This window comes from Triturus cristatus, chromosome 4_1 (assembly GCF_964204655.1).
Source record: "Triturus cristatus chromosome 4_1, aTriCri1.1, whole genome shotgun sequence".
Lineage (NCBI taxonomy): Eukaryota > Metazoa > Chordata > Amphibia > Caudata > Salamandridae > Triturus > Triturus cristatus.
Genome location: NC_140585.1, coordinates 566,967,741 through 566,993,416, shown reverse-complemented (window position 1 = coordinate 566,993,416; position 25,676 = coordinate 566,967,741). Strand labels below are relative to the sequence as shown.

Sequence of the window (25,676 nt, the reverse complement as noted above, 5' to 3'; positions counted from 1 at the left end):
GTTCTTTTCCTAAAATCATAACCTCAGTTTTATCTCCACTTAGTCTGAGCAAATTGTTCTGCATCCAAGATGCAATTTCCTTCAGACCAATCTGGAGAGCAGATGAATCACATCCCCTATATGAAGTAAAGGGAAAAGATTATCTGTCTGACATCCGCATAGGAAAAAAGGGACAGCCCAGCCTCTTCGGCAATATATGCCAATGGGCGAACATAGATATTAAATAATAGTGGACTCAGCCCAGAGCCTTGGGGAACTCCATAAGGAGATTGACGGATATTAGAACTATCCGAGGTAGAGAAAACCTAAAAAGTTTGATCAGCGAGGATGGAGCTAAATCATTGTAAGGCTGAGCCTCCAAGGCCTAAAGAATGCAAGGCTTTCAACAAAACTGTGTGAGACACTGTGTCGAAATCGGCACTAAGATCAAGTAGGATGAGAGACACTGTATCACCATGGTCCAAATGCGGTCTCAACATTTCGGTAACCCCAAGTAATGTAGATTCAGTGGGGAAACCTGCTCTAAAACTAGACTGAGAAGGATGAAGGTAACTCAAAGACTGAACCAAAGAAGTCAACTGAAGGTTGACATGTTTTTCAAGAAGCTTAGAAAAAGCCGAAATCAGAGAAATAGGACGAAAATTAGATGGCATAGAAGGATCAGCATTAGGCTTCTTAAATAGCGGGAGCATCATGGCATGCTTCCAGTCAGGAGGAACAAAGCCTTCCTGTAAGGAGGCATTAAGAAGATCCATGATCTGCCGGAGCATCGGTGCCTCAAGCTGTTTCAGCATGGAAATGGGAAGAAGGTCTCTGGGAGAGCCTGATTTAATGCTGGTCAAGAGACTGTTAAAAGTACTCGGTTCTAACAGTGTCCAAGCTTCCACCCTAATGTTGGATTTTACACTATCCTGAATCCGAGAGACTTCTGTACTCACAATAGTGGGTGCGGTATTGGAAGTCTGCGGAGAACCAAGCTGGTTGTCATAAGTTAGAGTAGAATACATTTTCTCAACTTTCTCCACAAAAAAGCAAGCGAGATTCTCGCATTACGGCACAAGGAGTAGTCAGAGTATTAGAGCCAGATAGTTCTTTGACTACTTTAAAAAGGGTTTTAGGACAATGCTGAGCTTGGGAACTTTTAAGAGAAACAAACTCAGCGTGAGCCGATTTACAAAGAAAATGATACTCCTTAAGAGCCTTTTCTTAGGCTATCTTAACGTGTGTTTTATAATATTTCCTCCATTGCCTTTCCAGATTTTTACACTTGGATTTCTCAATCTTAAGATTCTCTGTAAACCAGGGGGCAGGCAGCCGATGGTTGCCTAAACGTTTATGGGAAAGAGGAAGGCAGGTATCTACTGCATGAGAGATCCATTTTTTAATGGAACCTAAGTCGCAGGTAGCAAGCTTTTTTATAGATGGTCTAGAATCATTGCAAAAATTATTTAAGGGACCAACATTGAGTTTGGCCCAATGTCTGACTTTATGTTTAGGTCCGGCCATAACTGCTAAGGTGCCGGTAGCGTTCTTAAGCAGACATGACACCAAAAAATGGTCAGACCAGCACAAAGGAAGAGCAATGGGGGTAAGCCAAATCCAAGAGAGTAGATTATAATTTTGGGAATATGTAATTTTCTGATACAACTCACAAGGTCAATTGTGGGATTCTACGAAAATACCTCAGCCCAAATTCTAATAAATAATCAAAGTGTGGGAGCTGCATTTTACAGTGGAGAAACCCGCCAGGGCTGTCCATAATTTCCTATTTTATGTGCTTTATTCATAGAACCCTTGGCCCAAGATATTGGTACACATAAAGGTATTTCACCCCCACTGCCAGGTGCTGCTAAACTAAAATATTTGCGGATGATGTAGACTTGTACCTATCTCCTTATAGGTATAATATTAAGACAGCACTTCTAGCGATTCGGAGATACACTAGGTTGGAGGGATACAAAACTAATGAATCCAAGACCAAATTACTTTTGTTTAATACTACACCAGAAGTGCTACCCCAAGACGTAAGGGCTAATTTTAATTCACACCCAAAAAGGTGTTTCGGGACATTTTACTCTGATTGAGTCCTAGGTAGCTACTTGTCAAACTTTGTCCCTCCATTATCAAAAAGTAATTCTCTCTTGGCAGTTTGTAAATCTCTTCCTATCTCTGTGATTGGTCAGATAAGGCTAATAGAAATTTCGGTTTTACCTCTCATAATATTTGTTATTATGAATGCCTCTTACAAATAAACAAGGAGAGCAGTTTTATATCGTTTATAAGGAAAATTAAATCTCCTAGTGCCAAACTTAAATATATTACAACTGCCTCAGACTGAGGGAGGATTGATATTCCTTTGTTTTAGAACTTATTATTTAGTGTTTTTGCTGGGCAGATTCATTGTTTTTCTATGTAGGGCTCCTAGTCTGATATTTGTATTATTTCATATATGTTGCATAGCTATGGCATAGCCAGTTTAGTTAGAGCCAAAAACAAACCTAAAATTCCAAAGTAAGTGAGCTACAAGAGTGTGCAAAATGTTTGGGTTGTAAAGTGACAACTGTTTCATAAATTTAAAATACCCATAATCCACGCTGAGATGCCCTTGAGTGCTGTACGCATCTTTCTCCCCGTCTCTCATCGGCTGCCATTAAGAAGTGAGAAATGAGTAACATTAATAAAATAGGAGATTTTTTAGACCAGAATATAATTAAGTCTGAAGCAGAGATTCCTCCAAGCAATATTCCATATGATGTTTGCTGCATTTTTTCCTACAGACTCTGTTCTTAACAGCCTCTCTTAACCTGCAGTTTACCAAGCATCTACGCTGGTTAGAAACGTATTTAGGTTTGAAAAGGTGAACAACTCCCTGAGATATTGGTGTAAATAACCTTGGCAAGACGGCTCTCATGTTATTGTAAAAATATGGCAGAAGTTGCCGGAGCGTACCGTTATATGGCCCTTAGGGACATTGTCGACATTGCTAAGTTAGCAGAGTTTTGTGCCATGATGCTGCCTTTGGGCACGTTACTATATGACTTTATTTTTGCAAGACTCTGTTTATGCCTTTCACATGAGAACCATCTGCTTTTCACGTTCTCTTCTGCGTTCTTGGAGTGTAGTCTGAACAAGTTGTACAAGGTCGATAAACACTGCCCCTTGTTATTCTGTTCTGGTCAGTCCCTAGCACCTAGACATAACATGCTAAACACAGCTGCAATGCTGGAGACTCATGTTTTGATATTACGGGGAGTCATGCTGTTTTAACACACACTTGGAGAAAGCCTTTCCATGGAGAAGAGCTATGCTGTTCCTATGATGTAAACCTTAGTTCCAGGCTTTAAGATATGGGGTCTGCTGTCAAAGCCCAGAGATCTTCCTTTATATGAATAAACTTCTTCCAGTCAAGGGGAGGGTGATTAGGCCTTAAATTCTTTATTCTACTGTCTTTATAAAATGACTTCCCCCTTTGTATTCTATGGAATTGTAACAATGCTAATCATTCTGAATTTATGCATTTTACTGCTGGTAGTGGCTTGTATACTGAATTGTAGAGCATGATAGTTAAAATAAACATGTTGAACTATTACAGTGACTCTACCAACTCTTATTGTGGACAAGTACGAGTGAGTGAGTGACAGGGTATGTCTTGCTACCACAATTCCTGAGAGAGTCTGGAGTGTTGTGTTCTGGGTTGTCTAATCATTTGTAGCTTCATGATTTTTGGAGGAGAATGAATGGGACACTATAGCTAGTTGGTTTTGGGATTTTGGGTACTAAGGTGATAGGTTGGTACACCCCTATACACCGAGGTCCTGTTTTCCTGCGCATAGTTCTGTGTAGGTGCAGAATCCCCGCAACAGACAGAGATAACTGGTTGCTGTATTTTTTTTTAATTTATTTATTTATTATTCAGTTCGTAGCAAATATCATCCATAAATCAATCAATTAGATCACCAAGAATGTTACACAGTTACATGTAGTAACACCGAATATAAATCTCAATAAATCATGTTAACACAAACGGAGCCTCATTTAACGTCTACAACTCCATATATTGTAACATTGGCTGCCAAAATTTTAATCCCTAATTGTTTCTTCCTCAAAGATCTTATACGATAGAGGCTGTATTCTAAATTAAACACATTATAAAACTTAGCGCGCCACATTTCATATGGTGTTACAACAAACAAATGATGGACGGAATGCTGACAATGCATACATTCTCCCCCAGTCAAGAGATCTGGGTTAAATCCATCGTTCTTTTGCCCACTACACCACCCCAGTTCAGACATGGCCATATGCAAATCAGTCTTGACCCTGTGCCTCATGGGAACAGTCCAGCCCGAACTGCCAAGCCATGTCTTCCCTGGACCGGAATCAAGCATCCTGGGACCGGTTTCTGGCTATCAGCCGTCATCAGCCAAGATAGCTTGACTCCAGTGGCGTAGTGAGCACGGGTCCCACGTCTGGGAATACCCATCCCACTTAGGGCGAAAAGCGTTACAACAAACAAATGATGGACGGAATGCTGACAATGCATACATTCTCCCCCAGTCAAGAGATCTGGGTTAAATCCATCGTTCTTTTGCCCACTACACCACCCCAGTTCAGACATGGCCATATGCAAATCAGTCTTGACCCTGTGCCTCATGGGAACAGTCCAGCCCGAACTGCCAAGCCATGTCTTCCCTGGACCGGAATCAAGCATCCTGGGACCGGTTTCTGGCTATCAGCCGTCATCAGCCAAGATAGCTTGACTCCAGTGGCGTAGTGAGCACGGGTCCCACGTCTGGGAATACCCATCCCACTTAGGGCGAAAAGCGTTACAACAAACAAATGATGGACGGAATGCTGACAATGCATACATTCTCCCCCAGTCAACCACGTAGATGCAACACATAATCGGGCAACGGCCATCGCTATAAATATAAAATATCGAAAAGGATAGCATATATGAGTAGGTTCGATATCCTCGCCCACACCCAGTAGCATAACCTTTCTAGAGATATAAACATCAACCCCAGTAGTTCGCGATAGAAATTCTGAGATATCAGATATATATTGTTTTAGAGCTATACAGTCAAAAAATATATGTACAATATCAGCTTTCTCCGCCTGACACCTGAAGCATTTCCCATCATGCATCCCACCCCACTTCATCATCTTAACAGGTGTACAATATAAATTAAACAAGGTTTTGTAATATTGGGTGCGTAAATTTGCCGTCAATATAACTTTACTTGCCATATCAATTGAGGATTGCACATATGAGCCAGTATTACCAAGTCTATCCCTCCATTTCGCATCCTGCACCTCAATATCATCCCGCTGAGTTGCCAATAGTATGTCATACAATGCCCCAATTTTAGCTTTTTTAGACAATGCCTCTAATAAATCATTGGTTACTATAAATGTGCATCTGCAATGTTTGTTAATAAAGTCACGGATTTGAAAATATTTGAAGAGGTCATATTTAGATATTTTATATCGTTCCACTAAATCAGAGAAAGGAATGATTATCCCATCTCTATAAATATCCCCTAGACGCCGTATCCCCTTACCCTGCCAGGTAGCCATTTTGGTGTCCCAAAACACCAAAGGAAAAATTTCCATGGAGTTAAACGGTGTATAGTAGCCTATCCGATTTATAGATATCATTTTTCGTATCATCTTCCAGGCTCTATATGCAGCAAGTACAGTTTTAAATCGAGTTCTTTTAAAATAACTTGGTTCATAGAACTTAAGCAGGGCCTCCCTCGCCTGGGTTCCCAACAGCATCTGGTATATATCCGGAGTTTCAAATGACCTTACTTCGGCCCCAATCACCAGATATTGCATTTTCTGCAAAAAGCAAACTAGATGAAAAAAAGCAAAATTCGGCACCCCCCATCCACCACGTGTCAGTGGGAGAGTCATGTATTTTGAAGCACGTCAATTTTTCTTCCACCCCCATATAAACCTATCTACAATAGATTGACGCTGCATTAATTGCACGCGTGTCAGCTCTAGCATTACCGTCCTAAAATAGTACATTGCCCGGGGGAGTACACACATTTTTAAAACATTGCAGCGTCACACCATTGATAAATGAAGGCACTCTACCTTTTCCAATTGCCGTTTTGTAGCAGCAAGTATATCTGCCCAATTCACTTCAACTATCTCTTGAAGTGACATTCTAATCTTTATGCCCAAATATCTTGCTTCTGGTGTAACACGGGCATCGCCAGGGCAGAGTCCCTCGGTACATACAATCTGGGTTTTAGAAACATTTAGCTTATACCCAGCAACTTCCCCATACTGCTGAGTCTGAATCTCAATCTCCCTAATTGCCTGCTCTGGGTCAGATGTTACTACCACTATATCGTCAGCATAAGCAAGGACACGCGTCTGCTGATACCCCAGTGGCATCGACTGTATACCATTGGTGGTTTCCAATATTTGCAACAATGGGTTAATGTAGATAGCAAAGAGTGGAGGCGAGCAGGGGCACTCCTGCCTGGTGCCCCTAGATATATATACAAAAGATGACTCTTTCCCCATCGTACAAATTCTTGCCCGTGGTCGTTTATACATAGTCTGCAAAGCTAACAAAAATTGGGGACCAAATCCCATCTTTTGCACTGTGGCCCACAAAAAGGACCATGATACACGATCGAATGCTTTTTCAGCATCAAGAAAAATTAACTCTATATGTTCTTGGCATATAGTAGCATAGTCTATAAACGAGATTACCCCATGTATATGATTTACCATACTCCTACCGGGCAAGAAGCCATGCTGGTGCCGAGATACCAACGATGATATAACTTTAGCTAATCGAGTCGCAAGAATTTTTGAATACACCTTGTTATCAGCATTTATTAATGATATCGGCCTATAAGACCCCGGGAGCCTAGGATTAAAAATCACTATATTAGTATCGTCCCAAGATGGTGTGGGGTTTCCACATTGAGCTTCTAAAAACGTAGCTAACATATCATCCTTAATGATTGAGAAAATTATCCGATAAACCTCCAGAGGGAGTTTGTCCGGCCCTGCCGCTTTCCCTGATGCTAATCCCGCTATCGCTGTTTGTACTTCTAGCATTGACATAGGAGCCTCTAGCTCCTCTCGTTCAGCTAGCCCTATCTCAGTTAAGTCTAAATTACGGAGATATTGCTCTATAGTGCCCTGCACCACAGAATCTTGAGTATATAATTCTTTATAGTGTAGATAGAGTACCTCCAATATACCTTCCGTAGTCTCAACTACACCCCCTTTACCATCTTCCAGTACATCTATTCGCTGTGAGCTTTGTTTGCCCCGCAGCCTTTGAGCTAGACATCTGCCAGTGGTCTCCCCATATTCATATCTTTCAGTTTTGTAGGTTTTAAACTGAGCAGCAATTTCTTGACTCCATATCTCATTGATTCTAGCCCTACAACGGTCCATCTTTGCTTGCATCTCTTTATTATCCACTTTTGCACTAACCGCTTGAATAAATTTGCATTCAGCCTTCTTTAACTCCTCACATAGACCCAGCATATGTTCTTTCCATTTTTTCTGCTTAGCCCAACCATAGCTAAATGGTTGCTGTATTTTAAATGTGAGTTTTCATTGCTGAAAGAGGCAAACGTTCATAGAATTATGTTTTTTTAATGTCTGGATGCTTTATTATACCCCTGAGAGGCTTAACAAAATGTTTCGAAACACTAATAGAAAATGTCCCAGATGTAAGGAAGTAGGAGCCTGGGAACCCATGTTTTGGTAGTGTAAGGCAGTCTCCAAATATTGGATACAGATTTCTGAGAATATCTCATCAAAGGTAAGGCACATTGTTAAACCCTCATCAGTTACCGCTTTGTTAGGCCTCGCCATTCTGGCACTGTTTGGGAAACAATGTGTAAAATGTATATATATCTCAGCATTGGTAGCACAGTCGATCATTACGCTATTGGAAATTATCTGTGAATCCCACATTTGGGGAGTGGTTAAGCAAGATAAGGAAAGTCAGCACAAGGTGCCCGGGTGAATAAAACACAGCAAAATAAGGAGATATGGTAGACCCACTCAGTAGAAGAAACCCCATAGGAGAAATGGATTATTTTGCACTTTATCTACACTGCTCATGCACATTTTGAATAATGTTTGATATAGGCGGAAGCCAGAACTTTACCTGCACTGTCACTTTATTGAGTTAGTTAATGATCGATTATGATGGCTATATAAGTACTTTATTCACATTGTCACTTTACTGTGCTAGCTTTTATGTTACTATCAAGCAATTTCCCGATTTCCTTTTTGATATAGAGGAAAGTTAGCACTTTATTTATGTTAGCTATTTGTCAAACTAGTTGGTCAAACAAGTTCTGTATTCACACCATAACTTTGTGTTAGCTATTAGGTTAACAACAGCTAATTTCTTATCTCTGTTTGATATTCAGAGAAGTTAGGACTTTGGTCACACTATATCATAACTGAATCAGTTAGCAGATAAACATGCGGGTTATTTAAGTACAGTACTAACATAGTCATTTTACTGTGCCAGCTTTTGGATTATTACATACACGATTCTTTGGAATTATAATGTGTTCATGGAATAACGAGCAGTGCATGTAAGTCTGCAGAATCTAAGCATCACAAGATTATGGATATGGTGCAGTATTGATTAAATGCAATAAATGATATCTGTGTTTTTGTTAACTTGTATACACCAACACTTTTTATTGTCAATGTGGTGGCAGACTTCTCTTCTTGAATAGATTTGTATTTTTCCTCACTGAGCCTAACGAGGCGGACCCAGGATCTGAGCTGCATTCACCCCTCCTTCCTTCTGAGGCAAGAATGACACAAGCTCTGCCTTTTGTTTTCCTGTGTCCAATTCATATATTTTGTAGAGGCAGGGCAAAAGAGAGGCAGAGTCTGTGGCTGTAGATTAGGACATTGAAATATTGAATGCAGGGGGACTATACCAGTTTATATAGGCTGCTGTGCTCCACTGTCTTCAATTGATCTCTCAGCATTCCAGTGTTCTAATATAGCCTTGTAGCCCACCATAGCGGGTGATACAGGCTATTAAAGTCCCGCTCCAGCGTTAAAGGCCTTAGCCCAAGGCGAGGGACTTTAACAAGGGAGCGGGACCTTATTAGCAGATATAGCCCAGCTACGAAGGGTTATAAGGCTATTAGAACATTCTGCCACTAGCGGGCAGAATGTTCCAACAAATAAAAGAAAGGCATCTCGAGGGGTTTAAATTGCCACGGGCTCCGAGAGGCCTTTGAAAACAACATTGGAATGTATGGCATGCTGCAACATACCTCTCTGCTTCTGTCACTAGGAGTTCTGTGATGACTCTTGGTCCCAGGTGATAGAGTGTATTGTTTGAAACCTTGAAAGGCTGTTACCTGTAATGGATGTGTAGCTGTGGATGAGTTTCTTCTTCCTACCAATAAACTTGGATTTCTACTTTACAACCTGCTGTTTGAGTGATCCTTTCATCAACCTCAGGATCTTACAAAATGTTGCTTTACAGGCCTTCACTGGCCCGTAAAAGCATGGAGCACTCCGTTGTCTTCAATGGTGCTCCCAACATTCCAATGTTCTAATTGGTCAGATAGCTTACTGCTGATGGAAGACCATGGGTGTCTTCCTCTAAACTCCATCATACTTCTCCCTTTAGTTGTAAGTATTTCCCATTTCCAGCCACTCCTCTTTTCCCCTCCCCATTTACTACTAAAATGTATAATGTGGAAGCTCTGCACTCAGATAAAGACAGAAGAGCCGAAGTGTAAACTCCACACATAGGTTTGTGAATAGCATTTTGTAGTACGTTTTGTAGGTTGTGATTTGAATTAGGCCTAGGCGGTAAATTCTGTTCCGCTCACGGAATTTGCTGAATTTGGGTAATTTCGCATTCCGGGGAGAATGCGGAATTGCCCAAACTTCTGCGTTCCGCGGCTTTTTTTGCTTGTTCGCGTTCTCAAAATGCATGTTTGCGAGATATTTCCCTCCGCGGAATTTCTGCGTGCTCGCAGAGATTTTTTACCATTTCGCAGAGCTTTGCGTAGTGCGACTACGCAAATTCCACCCACCCCTAATTTGAATATGCCCTTTATTCTTTGATGTGTTTTCATACACTTTCAACAGCACTTATACTTACACTAAGTTCATAATGCTAAACACAATGACATGGTACTTTCTAATGAACAATGTATGCGTCTTTACCGAAGGTAAGTCAGAATTGACCTTTCCATCATTGTTTGCATTTGTGTGTGACCATGCATGCCAAAAACTGGTTCTTGCATACAAATACATAATTGACATATTAAGGATTACAAGAGCAGTCAGGTTGACTGTGAACACCAGATGCTGCTTTTGGAAAAAGGTTAGTTCATAAAAATATAAATAAATAAGATGTTGTTTAATTTCTCAATGAAAACTGTAGTTTTTGGTGAAAGATTTTATTATTAGAAAATTACTCATTCATGTCACTGGGTGACATTCAGGGGAAAATATGCAGACATACGAGGGATGGAATCAATGGCGGCTGCCACAAACAAAGGGTGGTGAAGCGGGTGGCGGGAGTGTTGGTGGGGGAGCTCAGGGGGTGGTGTAGTGCGGGGGGTTAATAATATATTTTTTTAAAGGAACTTACCTTAAGCTGACCTTAAGCTGCCGGCCCCCTCCTGTGTCACGTTGTGCCTCCCCAAAAAATTATTAAGGTATCAGTTTAGTCTGAGGAACATATGGAAATTAATGACATGCATGATATGAGTATTGCACTGTCATAATCCATCAAGCAAGGCAAACATTATATTTAGAAAGCTGAAATTATATACAAATTCGCTACAATGTTAATTTTTAGGGACATAATTTTTCAAAATCTTGGTTCATGTAAAAAACAATTCAAGGGCAAAGTCCCTTACATTTCAGATTTGGAAGATAGTGATTATTTACATTGTATTCTAGATGTGGCATCTGTTGAATGGGACTCCCAAGATACAATGTTTGGCATGCATATACAGCTAGATGATTGTACACCAATTGGCTGGCATGTGGTGAATGTCTGAATGCTGGTTGCCAGAGTACCTACAGCAACCAACTGGGTAGCAGATGAAACCCTCCCTACAGTAGATTGATAGTATTATTGGTCTAGGTCAGTGTGTATGGAAGAATAATACCATCTAGGAATAGGAGAGTGTTTAAATAATTGTGAATTTTGGGAGAACATGGAGGGTATACGCAGATAGTGTAATAACGGAAATAATTTAAGGATTTTCCATATTAATGGACAGCAATAGATAATTTATATTTTGCCCAACAATGGTATTATTTAAACAGTCTGGAATATAAAAACATGAACATTCCATCATCTCCATGCTAATTGAATTTCACAAGGAATGTATGTGATTATTATGAAATTAATATTCAACTCTCAGCAGAAACGTAATCACCAAGAGTTTAATGATGGATGGAGAGATGGAAAAAATCCCCAGACACTCACAATAATAAATATTAATAAAGATAGCAATTATTTGTAAAGGCTTTTACCTCTGTAGTTAACGGGTTTCTTTATAGCAAATCCAGTTTTACTTCTTTTATCGAGTTCGCAAGATTTTAAATATTTAAACATCAGGTCACAGAAAGATGTAAGCCTGAAGCATTTATCCCACCAAGATTTTAATCGAGTATCTGGTTTTCCATCAGCAATTATTCTTCATACCTAATTAGATACACCCAAATGCATTAGTAAGTGAGGTTGCTGTATAGGACAATAATTTCCTTCTTAACAAAAGATCGACTTGGGCACTATAAAAAACCTTTTTTTTATTTCTTCAAACATAGCGTACCTAGTAATATTATAGCCTTATAGCCCGCCGGCTTTTAAAGGTCCGCTGCAGCGTTAAAGGCCCGAGCCGAAGGCGAGGTACTTTAATAAGGCAGCGGGACTTTAAAAGCCGGTGTAGCCCTGCTACGAAGGGCTATAAGGCTATTAGAAAATTCTGCCACTATAGGGCAGAATGTTCTAGAAAATTAAATAAAAGCTCCGGGCTTATACCAGCCATTATATGCCTGGAGCACTCCATTGTTTTCATTAGAGCTTCCAACGTTCCAATGTTCTAATATTCATTGAAAGGATTAAAGTTTGTTTGAAAGATTATGAATTTAATGCGCTTATATACACTTACACTTGAATTGGATCTACTTTTTAACCTATACACAATCACCTCATCAAGCCTAATGTGAATAATTAAATAGTATGTTGAGTTTTTTGTTTTTCAAAATTCATGATAATCATTCACTTTTTTAGTGCTGGAGAAGAGTGGAAAGAAAATCACGAGACGTACGAAGATAGTTTCTATAAAAGGAGTCTGGATAATGACAAATATATCTTTACAGCTCCCTATTATACTAGTAAGTTTTTCGTGATGTTTTGTGAAACTCTATGGTTATATGACTAATAAATATTAACCTGTTTGTCAAATGTATTTAGCAAATGTACTGGAAAACTGAAAAATAATTAAAGCCCACACAAGATATGATATGATTCACCTTTCCTAAAGTTTTAAGTAATAATTTAGGCAAATACATATTCCATATATGCTGTAATGTTTATGTAGAAACCAAAATATAAACTAGGAAACTGTACCTCCAAGCTCAGCTCACCCACTATACACTATCATACAGTTTTGCCTTAAAGAAAACATCAGAATCATATTTTTCTATAGTTTTCAGCTGTGGACAAAGTCATTTTGTGCAAAAGGCCAGTTTTGAATTGTCTAAAAAATCTCTTTGGAATACATTGATGAACCACTGGGATTACCTGGCTGATGTAAAGGAGCACAGTAAAACACTGAGGGGCATATTCTCAAGGATCTATCGCAGAGTTATCGGCACTTTAGTGCAGCCAAAGTCGCGATAAATTTATCACCCCATTCACAAGCTGATGCTAACAGTTGATAACACCAGTTTTCCGGCGATAGCATCCTCAAAACATATCGCCGCGGATGACCCCGGCAGCTATCGCTAATGAGATGCAGATTAGGCATTCCTGAGCAAAAAGCAGCGACAACACCACTCCATAACATTCTCAACGACCAGCCAGGTCGGCGATAAGATCACAAAACAGGCGATAAGGCGTGTTAGCAGCAGGAAGCTAACACCTGCTCTGACCTGGTGTAAAGTCGGACAACAACCGGCAGCAGCCAAGGGAGCACAGCCCATAGCCAAACCTGAAGAACAACAGATGCCCCCGAGCAACTGAACATGCAGCCCGGAGCCCCAATAGGGCAACATCACCCACCGGCACCACCCCCAGGACCCCACCATCCGCCCCCCCTCCCTTTGGACAAAGAGAATGCACATCAACACCACGGAACCATGAACCAAACAAATCGCCTGAAGTTGCACAATTACAACACCTAACATAAAGGTGCGGCCAGAAAAATGGAAATCATACATTCAAATCATATAATCCAAATAAAAACTTTATTATAGATGAAACAAAAAGCAACAATCTTGAAGACGCACGGTGGGTCTTCTCTGGGCATTCTGTAAGTCACAGCCTGCAAGACAGAAATACAGATAAGAAGATGTGCCATGCGCCCCTCAGAGTGCAGAGAGAGAGCGAAAGAAAGGGGGAGAGGGGAAGAGAGAAAGAGAGGGAGGGAGAAAGAGAGGGAGAGAGAAAGAGAAAAAGAGAGGGAGAGAGAAAGAGAGAAAGAGAGGGAGAGGGAAAGAAAGAGAGAAAGAGAGGGAGAGAGAAAGAAAGAGAGGGAGAAAGAGAGGGAGAGAGAAAGAAAGAGAGGGAGAGAGATAGGGAGAGACAGAAAGAGAGGGAGAGAGAAAGAGAGGTAAAGAGAGAGAGAGAAAGAAAGAGGGAGACAGAAAGAGAGGGAGAGAGAAAGAAAGAGAGAGAAAGAAGGAGAGGGAGAGAGAGGGAGAGAGAAAGAGAGGGAGAGAGAGAGAGACAAAGAAAGAGAAGGAGAGAGAGAGAGAGAGAGAGAGAGAGAGAGAGAGAGAGAGAGAGAGAGAGAGAGAGAGAGAGAGAGAGAGAGAGAGAGAGAAAAAAGAGGAGGAGAGTAAGAGAGAGAGAGAGAGAGAACGAGAGAGAGGGAGAGAGAAAGAGAGGGAGAGAGAGAGAAAGAGAGGGAGAGAGAAAGAGAGGGAGAGAGAATGCCGACCCGACACTGCAGACCCAGGCCTCACTGCTCACCTGCAGCCAGTGGTGTGTCTCCAACCACGTGCCGGTACACACTGCAATCCCCCAGGTCCCTTATCTGAAACAGTTGTCAGAGACATGAATGACAGAGACCATACAGTAGCACATGCCATCCGTGCTTTCCTGCCCTTGCGCACACAGGCTGCTGCACCCCAGCCCTTCCCGCCGCCCATACGGGATTGCCTGCCCCTGCGCAACCAGGCCTCCCTGCTCACCTTCCGCCACTGGCGTGTCTCCAAGAGGGCCCACCACGTGCCACTGGTAGCCCCAAGCCCGGGTCCGTGACCATGGCACCCTTCACATCATGCAGCCCTGCACCACAGGCCACCAGGTCACACACTTGATTCTGGGTCTTGATTTCGCTATGGCAGAGAACATATCAATGCCCCGGCCTCATCGCAGGCTGCACACCCGCTCAGCACTATAGGTGCCACTAACTCCATGAACTATGAGGCAACGCCACGTGTCGGTAGGCAGGCACTGCCCACTGGCTCAGGCCTACACTGCTGTCCAGCAGGGCTCACACTAATGCCACCATTCTGGACCACCCGGATGGCGCATCATCGCAGGCTGCACACCCGCTCAGCACCTTAGGTGCTTCTACCTCACTGCACCCAAAGACACCGTCCGGTGGAGGTGTGCCTGTGCTTGCCGCAATGTATCCTGTGCCACCAAGTCTGTGCACCACAAGCTATGGACCCTTTATGATTGAGTCCCGTGGTGCGGATGCCATCATGTCACCCCCAGCACCAGGCAATGTTCTGTGCCCGGGCCCTAGGGCCTCAGGCAGAAATGATACCCACACGTAGAAACCCAGTGACAGAGTGGAAATGGCATCCAGCACGTGGGCCAGGCCCTTTTTATTGGCAGCGTCACATGTCCTGTGATGCTGGTGCTGAATGAGTGTGGTGTGGGTGTGAAGCAGCTGTGAGGGAGTGACTGTGGCATGGTGACAACTAGACCTGTGAGCAGCAGATCCCTACAGGGAAGACCTGGGAAATGTATAATTGTCATCCCCCCTGTGAGCATAAGCGGAGTGGGCTGGCCTGGCATATGCCAGTCCAGCGTAAGGGCGTGAACAATGACCCCGGGGCTCTGGGTGTGCTTCCCTTCTGGGCTGGACAAGGAAGTGACTAATGTGTGTGTCTCTGTTTTAGTGTTGGAGCCACCCGGAAAGCAATTGGCAATGTGTCACCTTATGACCCAATTCCCACAACATGAGCAACATGGACGTAATGGGGGAATCATTGACCCTACATTCATCCATACCTCCACACTTGCAAGATCATAGACATGACACATCGGTATGACAATCAATGTTTCATGCACATTCAATGGAGTGTCGTAGCTGGAGCAGGACAGGGCCATGCAAACCTCACTTTACATTGATAGCCCGTGGAGGGCCAGCCAGAGTCCTTTAGGGAAGGACAAGTACATCCGAAGAGGAGGAGATTAGTCCGCAGTCTGATAGCTGTGTCATTGGTGAGCAAACAGAATATGGCAATTCATGTCGAGGTCCAAGGTGAGTGTCGCAGAGTGCATCGGGGGACAGTTGAAGGTGATGATGCAGAGGGCAGAACCAAGCAGAAACAGGCCACATGGCGGACATGAATGCTACAGCTTTCTTCTCACCACCATGGCAGATTCATCCACATCCGCATCTTTGTCCTCTGCTGTTTCAGGTGCCTCGCATGTGGGTGGTGGTGTTCTGTCTCCAGCACTGTGTGGCAGAGACACCTCAGGGGTCGGAGGTGGAATGTGTGCCGCACTGTGTGGCACTGACACATCAGGGTCCGGAGATGTGGATGGAGTGGTATCAGCAGCATGTATCAGCACCTGGACTTGTGGCAGCAATGCCAGGAGGAGGGTCTTTATGCCATTGAGGGGCCCAGCTACGTCTTGCTTTTGTGCAGCCGTGGCAGCCGCTCTTTCTGCACGCGTCCGCTCTGTGTTCTCCATGTGCCTCCACATGACTCCCAACTCCTGGGGCAAGCTCGCTGGAGCCAATCTGACCAGACAGTCATTCTTGTCGCACAGTCAGGACTCTGGCGATGTCAGCCATGGTTCGTTGGAGGGCATGGAGCAGACTGACGGTGTCTGTTAGGGACTGTGAGTGGTCCCTGATGGGACTTAGGCACCCACGTATGGCGTCCAGTTTGTCTCCCATGCGGTCGAACCCCACCTGCACCTGTTCAGCCAGCTTCTCCCAGCACCCCAACACACGGCATTGGAAGGCCATGTGTTCATCGTGGGGGTCCTGGGAGGCAGCCGTGGTGGTGAGTGCTGCCTGCTGTGTGTTCTGTGCAGGGGGTGAGTTCTCTTCGTAGCAGCTGGGCTGCCCTGCTCCTGGAAGTGGGCTGCGGAGGCTGTCCACGAGCTGTTGGAGGGCATCGGAGGCGAAGGTGTGGTGGTCCTCTTCGTCATCAGGGAAGAGAGGTTGGGACTGCTCTGCAGGAGGTGTTTAATTTCCCTCTGCAATGTGAAGGGGAGATGCAGTTTAACATTGTGTTCACATGTATGTTGACACATTGTACATGTTTACATTCGGACTGAATGACAGTGTACATTGTGAATGTTTGTGGGGAGCTGCCTATATGATGCAGGAGAGTGGACATTTCGACAACATCACAGATGTGTGTTTGTACTTGTACATTATCAACTCATATTTCCCTGCGATGCCATATGTGATTGGCCAGTTTCTGCACACAAGCAGCACCAGTTGTGGACGTGTTGCGGACTGTGCCACATCGTTGTCAATGTTGATGTGCTCTGCATGTGATGTGTGTGTGCCGCATTTTGTGGGGAGTCGCCCCTGCAGCTCTGATTTGGCTGCCCCTTATCCCTTACATGTTGTTTGCCTCTGACTTCTGTGCTTATACAGTGCTGTGATGTTGCATACTTGGGTGCATTGGTCTCTTGGTGGGAGTTGGGGGTCTGGGGCATGATTTGTCCGCAGATGTGCTATGCTTACTTGTGCATGTGTGCCATTGTGCCCATCTCCCCCCATCCCTCCAGTCCCTGGTCGTTACTCACCCTGTTGCTGTTGTGTCCGGTCATGTTGAGCAGTGTCCGGCCCCCGACTCCTGCCACCATCTCCCCACTGATGACTGTGGACACCATTTCCTCCATCTCATCCAGCTCCTCCTGTGGCGCTGGACTTCCACCTCCAGTCTGCATTGCTGCCTTCCGGTTGTTTGCAAGTTTCTGCTTGGTTTTGATGCTTGGTTTTGAGCTTGACATCATTCCAGCGCCTCTTGACCTCTTCCATTGTCCTCTTCAGCACTCCGACTGCATTCACCTTGTCCACGATGGTCTGCCATATTCCATTTTTAGTTGCCAGTGACACAGTGGAGGTGATGAACAGTAGTTGATGGTGTTCTATCACCTCCGCAATCAGGATCCTGTTTTCCTGCGGACTGAACTGCTTCTTCCTACTCTTCTTGTCCCTGCCCTTCCCTGACCCCGAGGTCCCAGGCTGGTCCTCCGGGGGGCTTGTGGGGTTCTGGTTGTCCTCTGCACTTGCTCTGGCTGACTCCATTGTGCTTCGCTGTTGTTTGGCTTTTGTATGTTTTTTTCTTCTACTTCTGTAGTGCTTTTTCCCGCATGTCGCGTGGGGATTGCAGGTCTGTGGCTGGCTTTCGCTGATTTTTGTATCGCGATTTGCGTCATCGCCGCTTTTTTCGCATTCGCGGTTTGCATTTTTGCGGCGTCGCATTGATTTGAGAGCATTCATTTGACGCGTTGTGGTGGGTCTATCGGATGGTGTCGCCGTGTGGAGAATACCACGCTGACGCTGTCTTATTTTCCCGCGATACACTGCGAGGTGAAGAGTTGCGTTAAGCTACTTTTGCGGTAGTTATCAAACGTTCTTGAGAATATCCCCCTGAAATTTAAAACAAGAATCCTTATAGCAAAAGGGTTTACAAATTTTGGGGGGGAATTCTCAGAGCAATTAAAATGAGTTGTTGTGTTTAAGAGATTCATGGCCAGCATTTTAATGCATTGCTTTTGGGTATTCTGAAACATTTTCAGGTTCTACTATAATGGGCACCAGTGCTTAATTTGAGACTGTGCTTTCCGGTGCTCAGCACTGGCACTTAATCACTAGCACCCGCGCTATAATTTAGTGAGCACCAGTGAAGGACACACTCATTTGTGGTAGGCACAGGAAGATTATGTGATTTGCCATGAATCCCATGATGTTGATCCGATGAGGAGCCTAGAACCTGGTTCCCCAGCTCTGAGGTTGGCAGCTCTGTGCCATTAGACCAGGTCCTGTACCTATTTCCTGGTTAATAGTGGGTGTTTTAAGCAGTGTTACAGGAGAAATGGGTTGGTGCAAGCTGCCTCCTAACAAGAGCCACGGCACTTATTTTTTTACAAATTAACCACTGATGGGCACAGAGTCAGTATGTATATAGGACATTTTTGTATACTGAAAATTGGAATACAAATATGGGTGGGTTTTTGAGCAATGGCACTGTGAACGATATGATAGTGGATGTAAAACAATGAATGGAGGTTGTTCGGTAATTCAGACTGTAACAGCCCGAATTCTTAAAGGAGCAGGCAGTTGTTTCCTGGGCCTCTACCTGATCAACCTGAGTTCGTAGTCCATGAACCATTAAGAGAAAAGTGAAGTTTCCCAAGGCGACATCTTCCCCTTTGGGTATCTTTTACCACTTCCTTTGATGGGTTTGTAACTAGTCCAATTGAGATATGAAACAATGCATAAATACCATTGAATCTTGCATTTAGAAGGTTATGCCCCTTTAAGATCTCCTGCTATCTGTGATTTGTAATGGATCGTAAACCACATTTTGCAAATCACAAAGGCTTTGGCAACTGACAAAATGGGGTTAGTAATTAGAAAAAAGGAAATTTTGTGGTTGCAAACACTGAGATTGTGCGAATCACAGTGTTTTCAATAGCAGAATAGCCTTCTACATTTGGGCCCTTAGTGCTGAGCTCTGTGTGAGCCAATTATTTGTGCTTGAGAGGTTTGGAAAATCCATAAATAATCTGTTTGGCATAACTGGTGAAAATTCTTTCATGTCCTGCAAGCCACTGTATAAAGTTTTAACCTTCTTTTCACCTCCAGGAAATGGAAGTGGAGTAGATGTCTCAAACTATGACTCAGGCATAATGGTAAGCAGAGCTGTAGAAATAACGATTGATGGCACTCTTCTTAAGCCTGCAGGTAAGTGCAACCCCGGCCTACAAATCTCAAAATAGTGTGAAAATATATGTTTAATCCAAATTTACATCTGTTAGTCATAGTTCCCTGATCATACATGTGTACATATGTGTGGGTGGGCGTATGTACATACATTGTTTTTTCTGTATGCCTGTGCATTACCAAGATAGCCATAGCAACTGATAAACTACTCTGCATTGGTGAACCAAACTTTGAGCCAATCAAATCATACAATAATCTCACCATTCCTAAGAAAATATCTGCTTATCCTCAAATGGCTGACTAGCCTCAAATGTCTAGCTCATCCCTCCCATTCAAGAAAAATCCAGCAAAGTTTAGCATAGATTTAATTATCAGACAGCTACAAACAAAACCAGCTTCCTCATGGCCTCCAATCAGAATTCCAATTTTTTTAAGGAACATAATCAGCTCTGGCTGACAACAAAGAAGAAATTACTAGAGAAAGGCCAGCAACGAGTAGTGATTATTTTGAATCTTTAATTCAGCCTATGATACCATTGATCATGATATTCTTCTGCATCAAGTGTAAGAATGATAATGATTGATGGCCTTCATTTTCTTGATCAATATGCATTCATTGGCCCTTTGGAATTTTTGGCTTTCAGATCAATTTGTGATGTTTTCTAATGCTCCTCTCTCTCCCACTGCTGTTTAAATGATCCTTGCAACTCATGTCTCAGGTGCAAAATCAGTACAAGATCCAGTCGTAGACATATGCTGCTGACATGGAAATCCTGATCATAGGAAGTGAAGGCCTCACCTGTCTGCCATTCCACTGGCTCCTCAATCTAGACCAAAAACAAACACTGGGTGAGAAAGCTTCCTTTGCCTAAATAAATCTAAAAAGGAAATTCTAAGAATAGCAGCTCAAAACACCACTGACCTCCCACTCCAATGCCCTTCCCACAAACGTCTACATCGATTCATACACAAAAGAGGAGCAAACTTCCCTTATCTAAATGAATCTAAAATGAAAATCTTAATATTTTAAGTTTCCACCTGTCTGCCCTTCCAGTCTAGGCCATCTCCTGCCCCCTTCTCAAACTAAAACCTGGGGCTCATCTTTGACTCAAAACTTGTATTCACTCCTCAAATGAAGATGGTGAGCATGAGGGTAGGGGTTAGCATGCAGCTATGCTTACATCACAGAGTCCCCTCTCTCCTGTAAGCCCTTCATTAAATTAAACTTATGGGAGCTCCTGTTTTGGGATTGATAGACCATTAGCACATGATTTAGAGAAGCCTAATGTGGAGCTTGATTGACAGAGCAAGGAGCATTCAAATCCAAGCACCTAAGATGAGTCTAAATGTACATATATTCGACCACACCAAATCAACTATGAAAGTTTTCTATTGACTTTATGTGAATACTAGCATTACTTTAAAAGCACTCATTGTTATCCCCAAGACTGATTTGATTAAAGGCCTGCCATACTTGCAAAAGGTAGCCCCTCACAAAACAACCCCACTAGAAACCTTCAGCCAGTATTGTTACACTTGGTACCAACATGCTCTTTAGCAGTGAGAAGCAGAAAGAATGGAAGTCAACTACTTCTAATTCAGAAAACCTCTAAGAACTGGACATTTTAAGAAAGCCTTTGACTAGGGCTTTCTCCAAGATCGAACATTGATGAATGCCAGAAGTGAGTAATAATCCATCTAATAGAGCTCCAATTCCCAGGTTATCATCACTATCATGTTCTTTTTTTGCTACACACTTATCATAAGCTGACACCCAAAAGAAAAAATACCTAAATATGACTGTAGTTTTGTTTAAAGGGATTATTCTTTAGGCAATGTATATACTCAGTTGCTAATGCATTTGACACTATATTCAACTTTACCCAGTTGCTGTAAAGTCATTTGAGGTATCCTGGTGCTTTTGCTATACAGACACCCCGATATATGATTTAAAAAAGCTTTCCCCAGTATTAAGAACTGAGGCATGAAATTGACATTCAATTTGAAATATTCCTCAAGCTCTGATCAAAATACTGAATCGCAACGCTCTGTACCTCTAATAAAAGCTAATAAAAAATGGAGAAGTAACAGATTTTCAACCGTTAGTTCAACAGATGAGTGATCAGAGAGGTTTCTTGCCTATATGGTGCATTCTTGAATTTGCCACATTAGAGATTGTACAATGAGCAACCTACCTATTCAAGAGGACGTATTGTGTATAGAAGAGTAGTATGTAAATTTGGTGTCTGCAGGATGCAAATCCCTACTGCCAACTACTAGCTCATAATTCTGCATTATATTATTCACCGCTAAATTTGCCTTCGAGGGCTGCCTTTCAATGACTGTTGCCCTGTCGAGGTGGGTGGTAATGCATAATTGAAATTCCCCCCCTCAAATTATTAGCTAGTCCCTGTGTGCACTACATCTATGCATTACCTCATCACAGAACTCAGGTTCGTCATGGTTGGGCCCATATATATTTACTCGTAACTGTGGTTGTGCAGTCAGTGTTCCTGCGACTATGACCACCATCTCAGCAGTGTCAAAAATGCATTCTTTAAGACTAAGATACACTGCTTTCTTGATTAGCATCATTGCTCCTCAGGAATTTATGGAGTATGAGGAGAAGTACCAATGATGGCTTCTGGATGCTGCAAAGGAGTAATGTCCCATTGGTGCAACATGTTTTTCTAGAAGCAGGGCTATGTCTACTTTGAATAAAAAAAGAGGGGGTAAACGAAAGGTGCTATAGAGGAGGGCTCATTCTCCTTACTATGAATAATGCAACACAAAATCGAGAGCCCTATTTTTTTATAATGTTTAATAAAATATGTACATGACCCTCAACGGTATCAGAGTGCTTTACAATGTTCAAGGTGACATGAATGGAAAAATAAATACATCATGAAGGAGGGCCATTGTATGGGAGAATCCCCTAGAGAGAGCAACTCAGGTCCGAGATGGATAACTTGTTCTGGAATATAGATCATGCATTCCACAGCAGAAATTTGTTCATCAGTTTTCTCTTCTCTTATTTCTTGAATGAGGCAGATGAGGGGTTCATTCTGATTTCAGGAGGAAGTGTGTTCAGATTCTCGGGGCCATGCCTGAGAAGGCTCAGTTATATGTTTTTATTTGTTTTGTTTCAGAAGTAGTGAGCTAGTGCCTCTAGATGCTATGATGCCATGAGATAGCTCTAGTTTTTGTGCAAAGTATCTCAGAGTGTTGAAGTGGAGGACTTTATGGGTCATGCAGGCAACTTTCAAATGACTCCTTGCCTCGTATGGAAGGCAATTTAGAGATTTCTGATCTGGAGTGAAGTGATTGGTTCTTTTAGATCCTGTAATGAGCCTAGTGGCAGAGTTAACAAGGCCCTTAGCGGTGCCAGCCTAGCTCTGGGTGGGCCGCATAGGGTTGCACTCTCATAGTCCAACCTTGGATTCACCTGAGCTTAAACAGCTGACTTGAGATCATCCGGGAGTAGGAAGAGTCTTATTTTTCTTAAGATATTTAGGTGGACGTTCGCTCCTTTGGTGGCAGTCGATGTGCTCCTGCATGTTTAGATACTTGTTCAGCATTTATCTCAGTGTGGTGCATGATTCAATGCTGTCAGATGTTTCATCCATTCTGCAATGTCCAGTAAATGTTTGAGTGGGGCAATTAGGAGGAATTCTGTTTTTAGAGCATTTAGTTTGATGTGGTTACAAGACAACCAGTTATGCGTTTTTTGTAGAGTTGAGATTATTGACCTAATATCTTTGTGGGAAGAGATTTGTAAGTACAGTTGGGTGTAATCTGCATACATGTGATAGTGGATGTTCAATAAATTCAAATATTGGGTTAGAGGTTACATGAATACGTTAGAGAGTGGGTGAGAGTGAAGACCCCTGAGGAACCCCTAAAATGACCTGTGTGGGGTTGGATATGGACATATTGACCTTGATTCTTTGACTTCTGTTGTGGGGAAAATTGGAAAACCAGTTAAGAGCAGTCCCTGAAAGTCCGATCCTATGATTAAGTAGGTCTAGGTGGCATGTTTGGCATTATAAAAGTCTGACAAGAATGTCAAGGAGCAAAAGAAAGCAGGATTAGTTCCGGTCCAACAGTGTGCACCGATTAAGTGCTGTGGCCTTGGCGGAAGCCAGATTGGAATTGATCTAAGAGACTGAATGTGTCAATATGGTTGCACAGTTGAATATGTACACATTTCTCAAGGAGCTTTGCTAGTGTCGGAATCGTAGAGATTGGGCGGCAGTTACTTAGGTCTTAGGGGTCTGCAGTCATATTTTTTTGAATGGGGGTAACCTACCCAGCTTTAAGGCAGTCAAGGATCAATCCTTAAAGTAATGAGGCATTAACTATTTTAGTCCAGAGAGGTAGTAAGGACATTTTGATCTCACTAAAGGAGTTCATTGGTAGAGGGTCGCTGAAGTGGTTTGAGGGTTTTAGTGTTGTTAGGATTTTGAGAATGTCATTTTCATCAAATGGTTTGAATATGCTGCATGTAGCATTGTATTTGGGGGTGTGAGCTGAGACCTGGTGTCTCAGCAATTTGGGGTGTGGGTGCGCTACTAAGAGGTATATGAGGAAGGTGCACTGTAGCTGACTATAAGTCATTTTTTATCTTTCTTGTCTTTTCCATAAATAAGGAGGCAAAAGCCTCACAGTTTGGCTGTGGATTAGAACCTGTGAGGGAAGTCTCAGGTTGCCTAATTGGATTTACCTTGATTCATTTGAACAGCCTTTTGGGATGATTTCTAGCTTAGTCTAATTGGCCTTTAAGGGAATTTGCTGTCAAGCTTCTGATATGTTTGTTGTAGATGCTCCTCAGTGATCTCAGAAGTTTAAGGTTTTCTAGGGTTGGTGAGGATTTCCAAGCTCGTTCAACTAGTCTAACCTTATGTCTTTCTGTATTAAGGATGCCATTGAGCCACCTTTTGGAGTCTTTGGAGGACATTCTCTGTAGCTGTAGGGGAGCTATTGAATCTAAAATTATTATCATGGAGTTGTTGTAGTGGTTAGTGAGGGCACGAACATCAGCCATATACAAGGGAGGTGGCAACATGCTATTGCTGAGGGATGTCAGATCATTACAGTTAACACTGTGCATGCTCCTTTTCTATTGTTCAGGTTTCTTTAGTTGGCCCTTTCTTGTCTTAACTAATTCTGTAATGAGAAAAGTGATGCAGTAACTATCTAGTCACAGAGGATAATAGATTTCAGTGGATGGTATTACTCTTGGCAATGATAAGGTCCAAGGTGGTGCCCAATTTATGTGTGTAACTGTCACAGAGTTGAGTCGGGTTGAGGTCAGCTAGGAAGGATTTAAGGTTATGGGTGCCATGTTGTACTGCATTGTTTCAGATGGTTTCCATAATGCGTTCTATAAATGTGATGTTATCTCCTGGTGGGTGGTAGACCATGTGCAGTTTGCACAGTCGACTGTTGTTGCTCAAAATGTCAATGCATAGGTATTGGCAAGAGGATATTTCCATTTTATGTGACTTTTGTCACAGCGAGATTGTTTCTGTATATGCAAGCGATACCTCCGCCTGGTCTGATCTATCTAACCTAATGGTGGTGTGATTAGGTGGGACTAGTAGGTCAAGAGTAGGTGGGGAGGCATCATTTAGCCATGTTTCAGTCAGGATAAGTATGTCTAGCTCATTAGTAAGGATGAGGTCATCAATGTCAGCTGCATGTTTCACTGTAACATTTTCATTTGCTATATATATTATCTATTGACAGTCACCAGTAGATAGTTATAGTAAGGACCATGCTTATATAAAAAAATGTTTTTGACTTGCCTATATCTATGGCACAGTTTGACGAATCTTCAGAATTTTTTTTTTTATCTCATACTGAGTCTTGTTGCGCTTCGAAAGTTATGGGGCGATCGGTTAAGAGGGGGCAGAGAAATTTGGGTAATCAGCAAAAATACAATTTCTCATGTTAATTCCCGTAGGATCTTTGAACACTACTAGAGCCCAAACCACTGCACGGAATTACACCAAATTTGGGAGGAAGGTAGATTTTGTTTCGCAGATCGCGCCTTCAGTTATCCAGTTTAAATCTGTTCTCAAGCTGTTGAGAAATTTAACAGAAAGTAAATAAGGATATCTGGGTGGAGCCTACGCACAGATCTAATAGTGAGATCTGATTGAATGCCAATACTTCAACCTGGAAGTGTTAACAGCCATCTTGGTACTCTGCTTCACCCGAGTCCCACGAAATGTATTTAAATAAAAGAATAGTGGGTAGGGGATGAATACACTGACCCCCTAGCTGTTTTGT

The 25,676-nt window shown here is 42.6% G+C and overlaps 1 protein-coding gene across 8 annotated transcripts in view; it reads left to right on the top strand.

Moving 5' to 3' along the window:
- Positions 1-25,676, top strand: part of CACNA2D1 (calcium voltage-gated channel auxiliary subunit alpha2delta 1) — a 1,735,709-nt gene that overhangs the window by 1,584,495 nt on the left and 125,538 nt on the right. For all 8 annotated transcript variants that reach the window (XM_085652892.1, XM_085652894.1, XM_085652893.1 and 5 more), the window contains 2 exons: positions 12,293-12,396; positions 19,305-19,403. In XM_085652892.1, the coding sequence (XP_085509018.1) occupies positions 12,293-12,396; positions 19,305-19,403 (203 nt within the window). The remainder of the gene's footprint in view (positions 1-12,292; positions 12,397-19,304; positions 19,404-25,676) is intronic.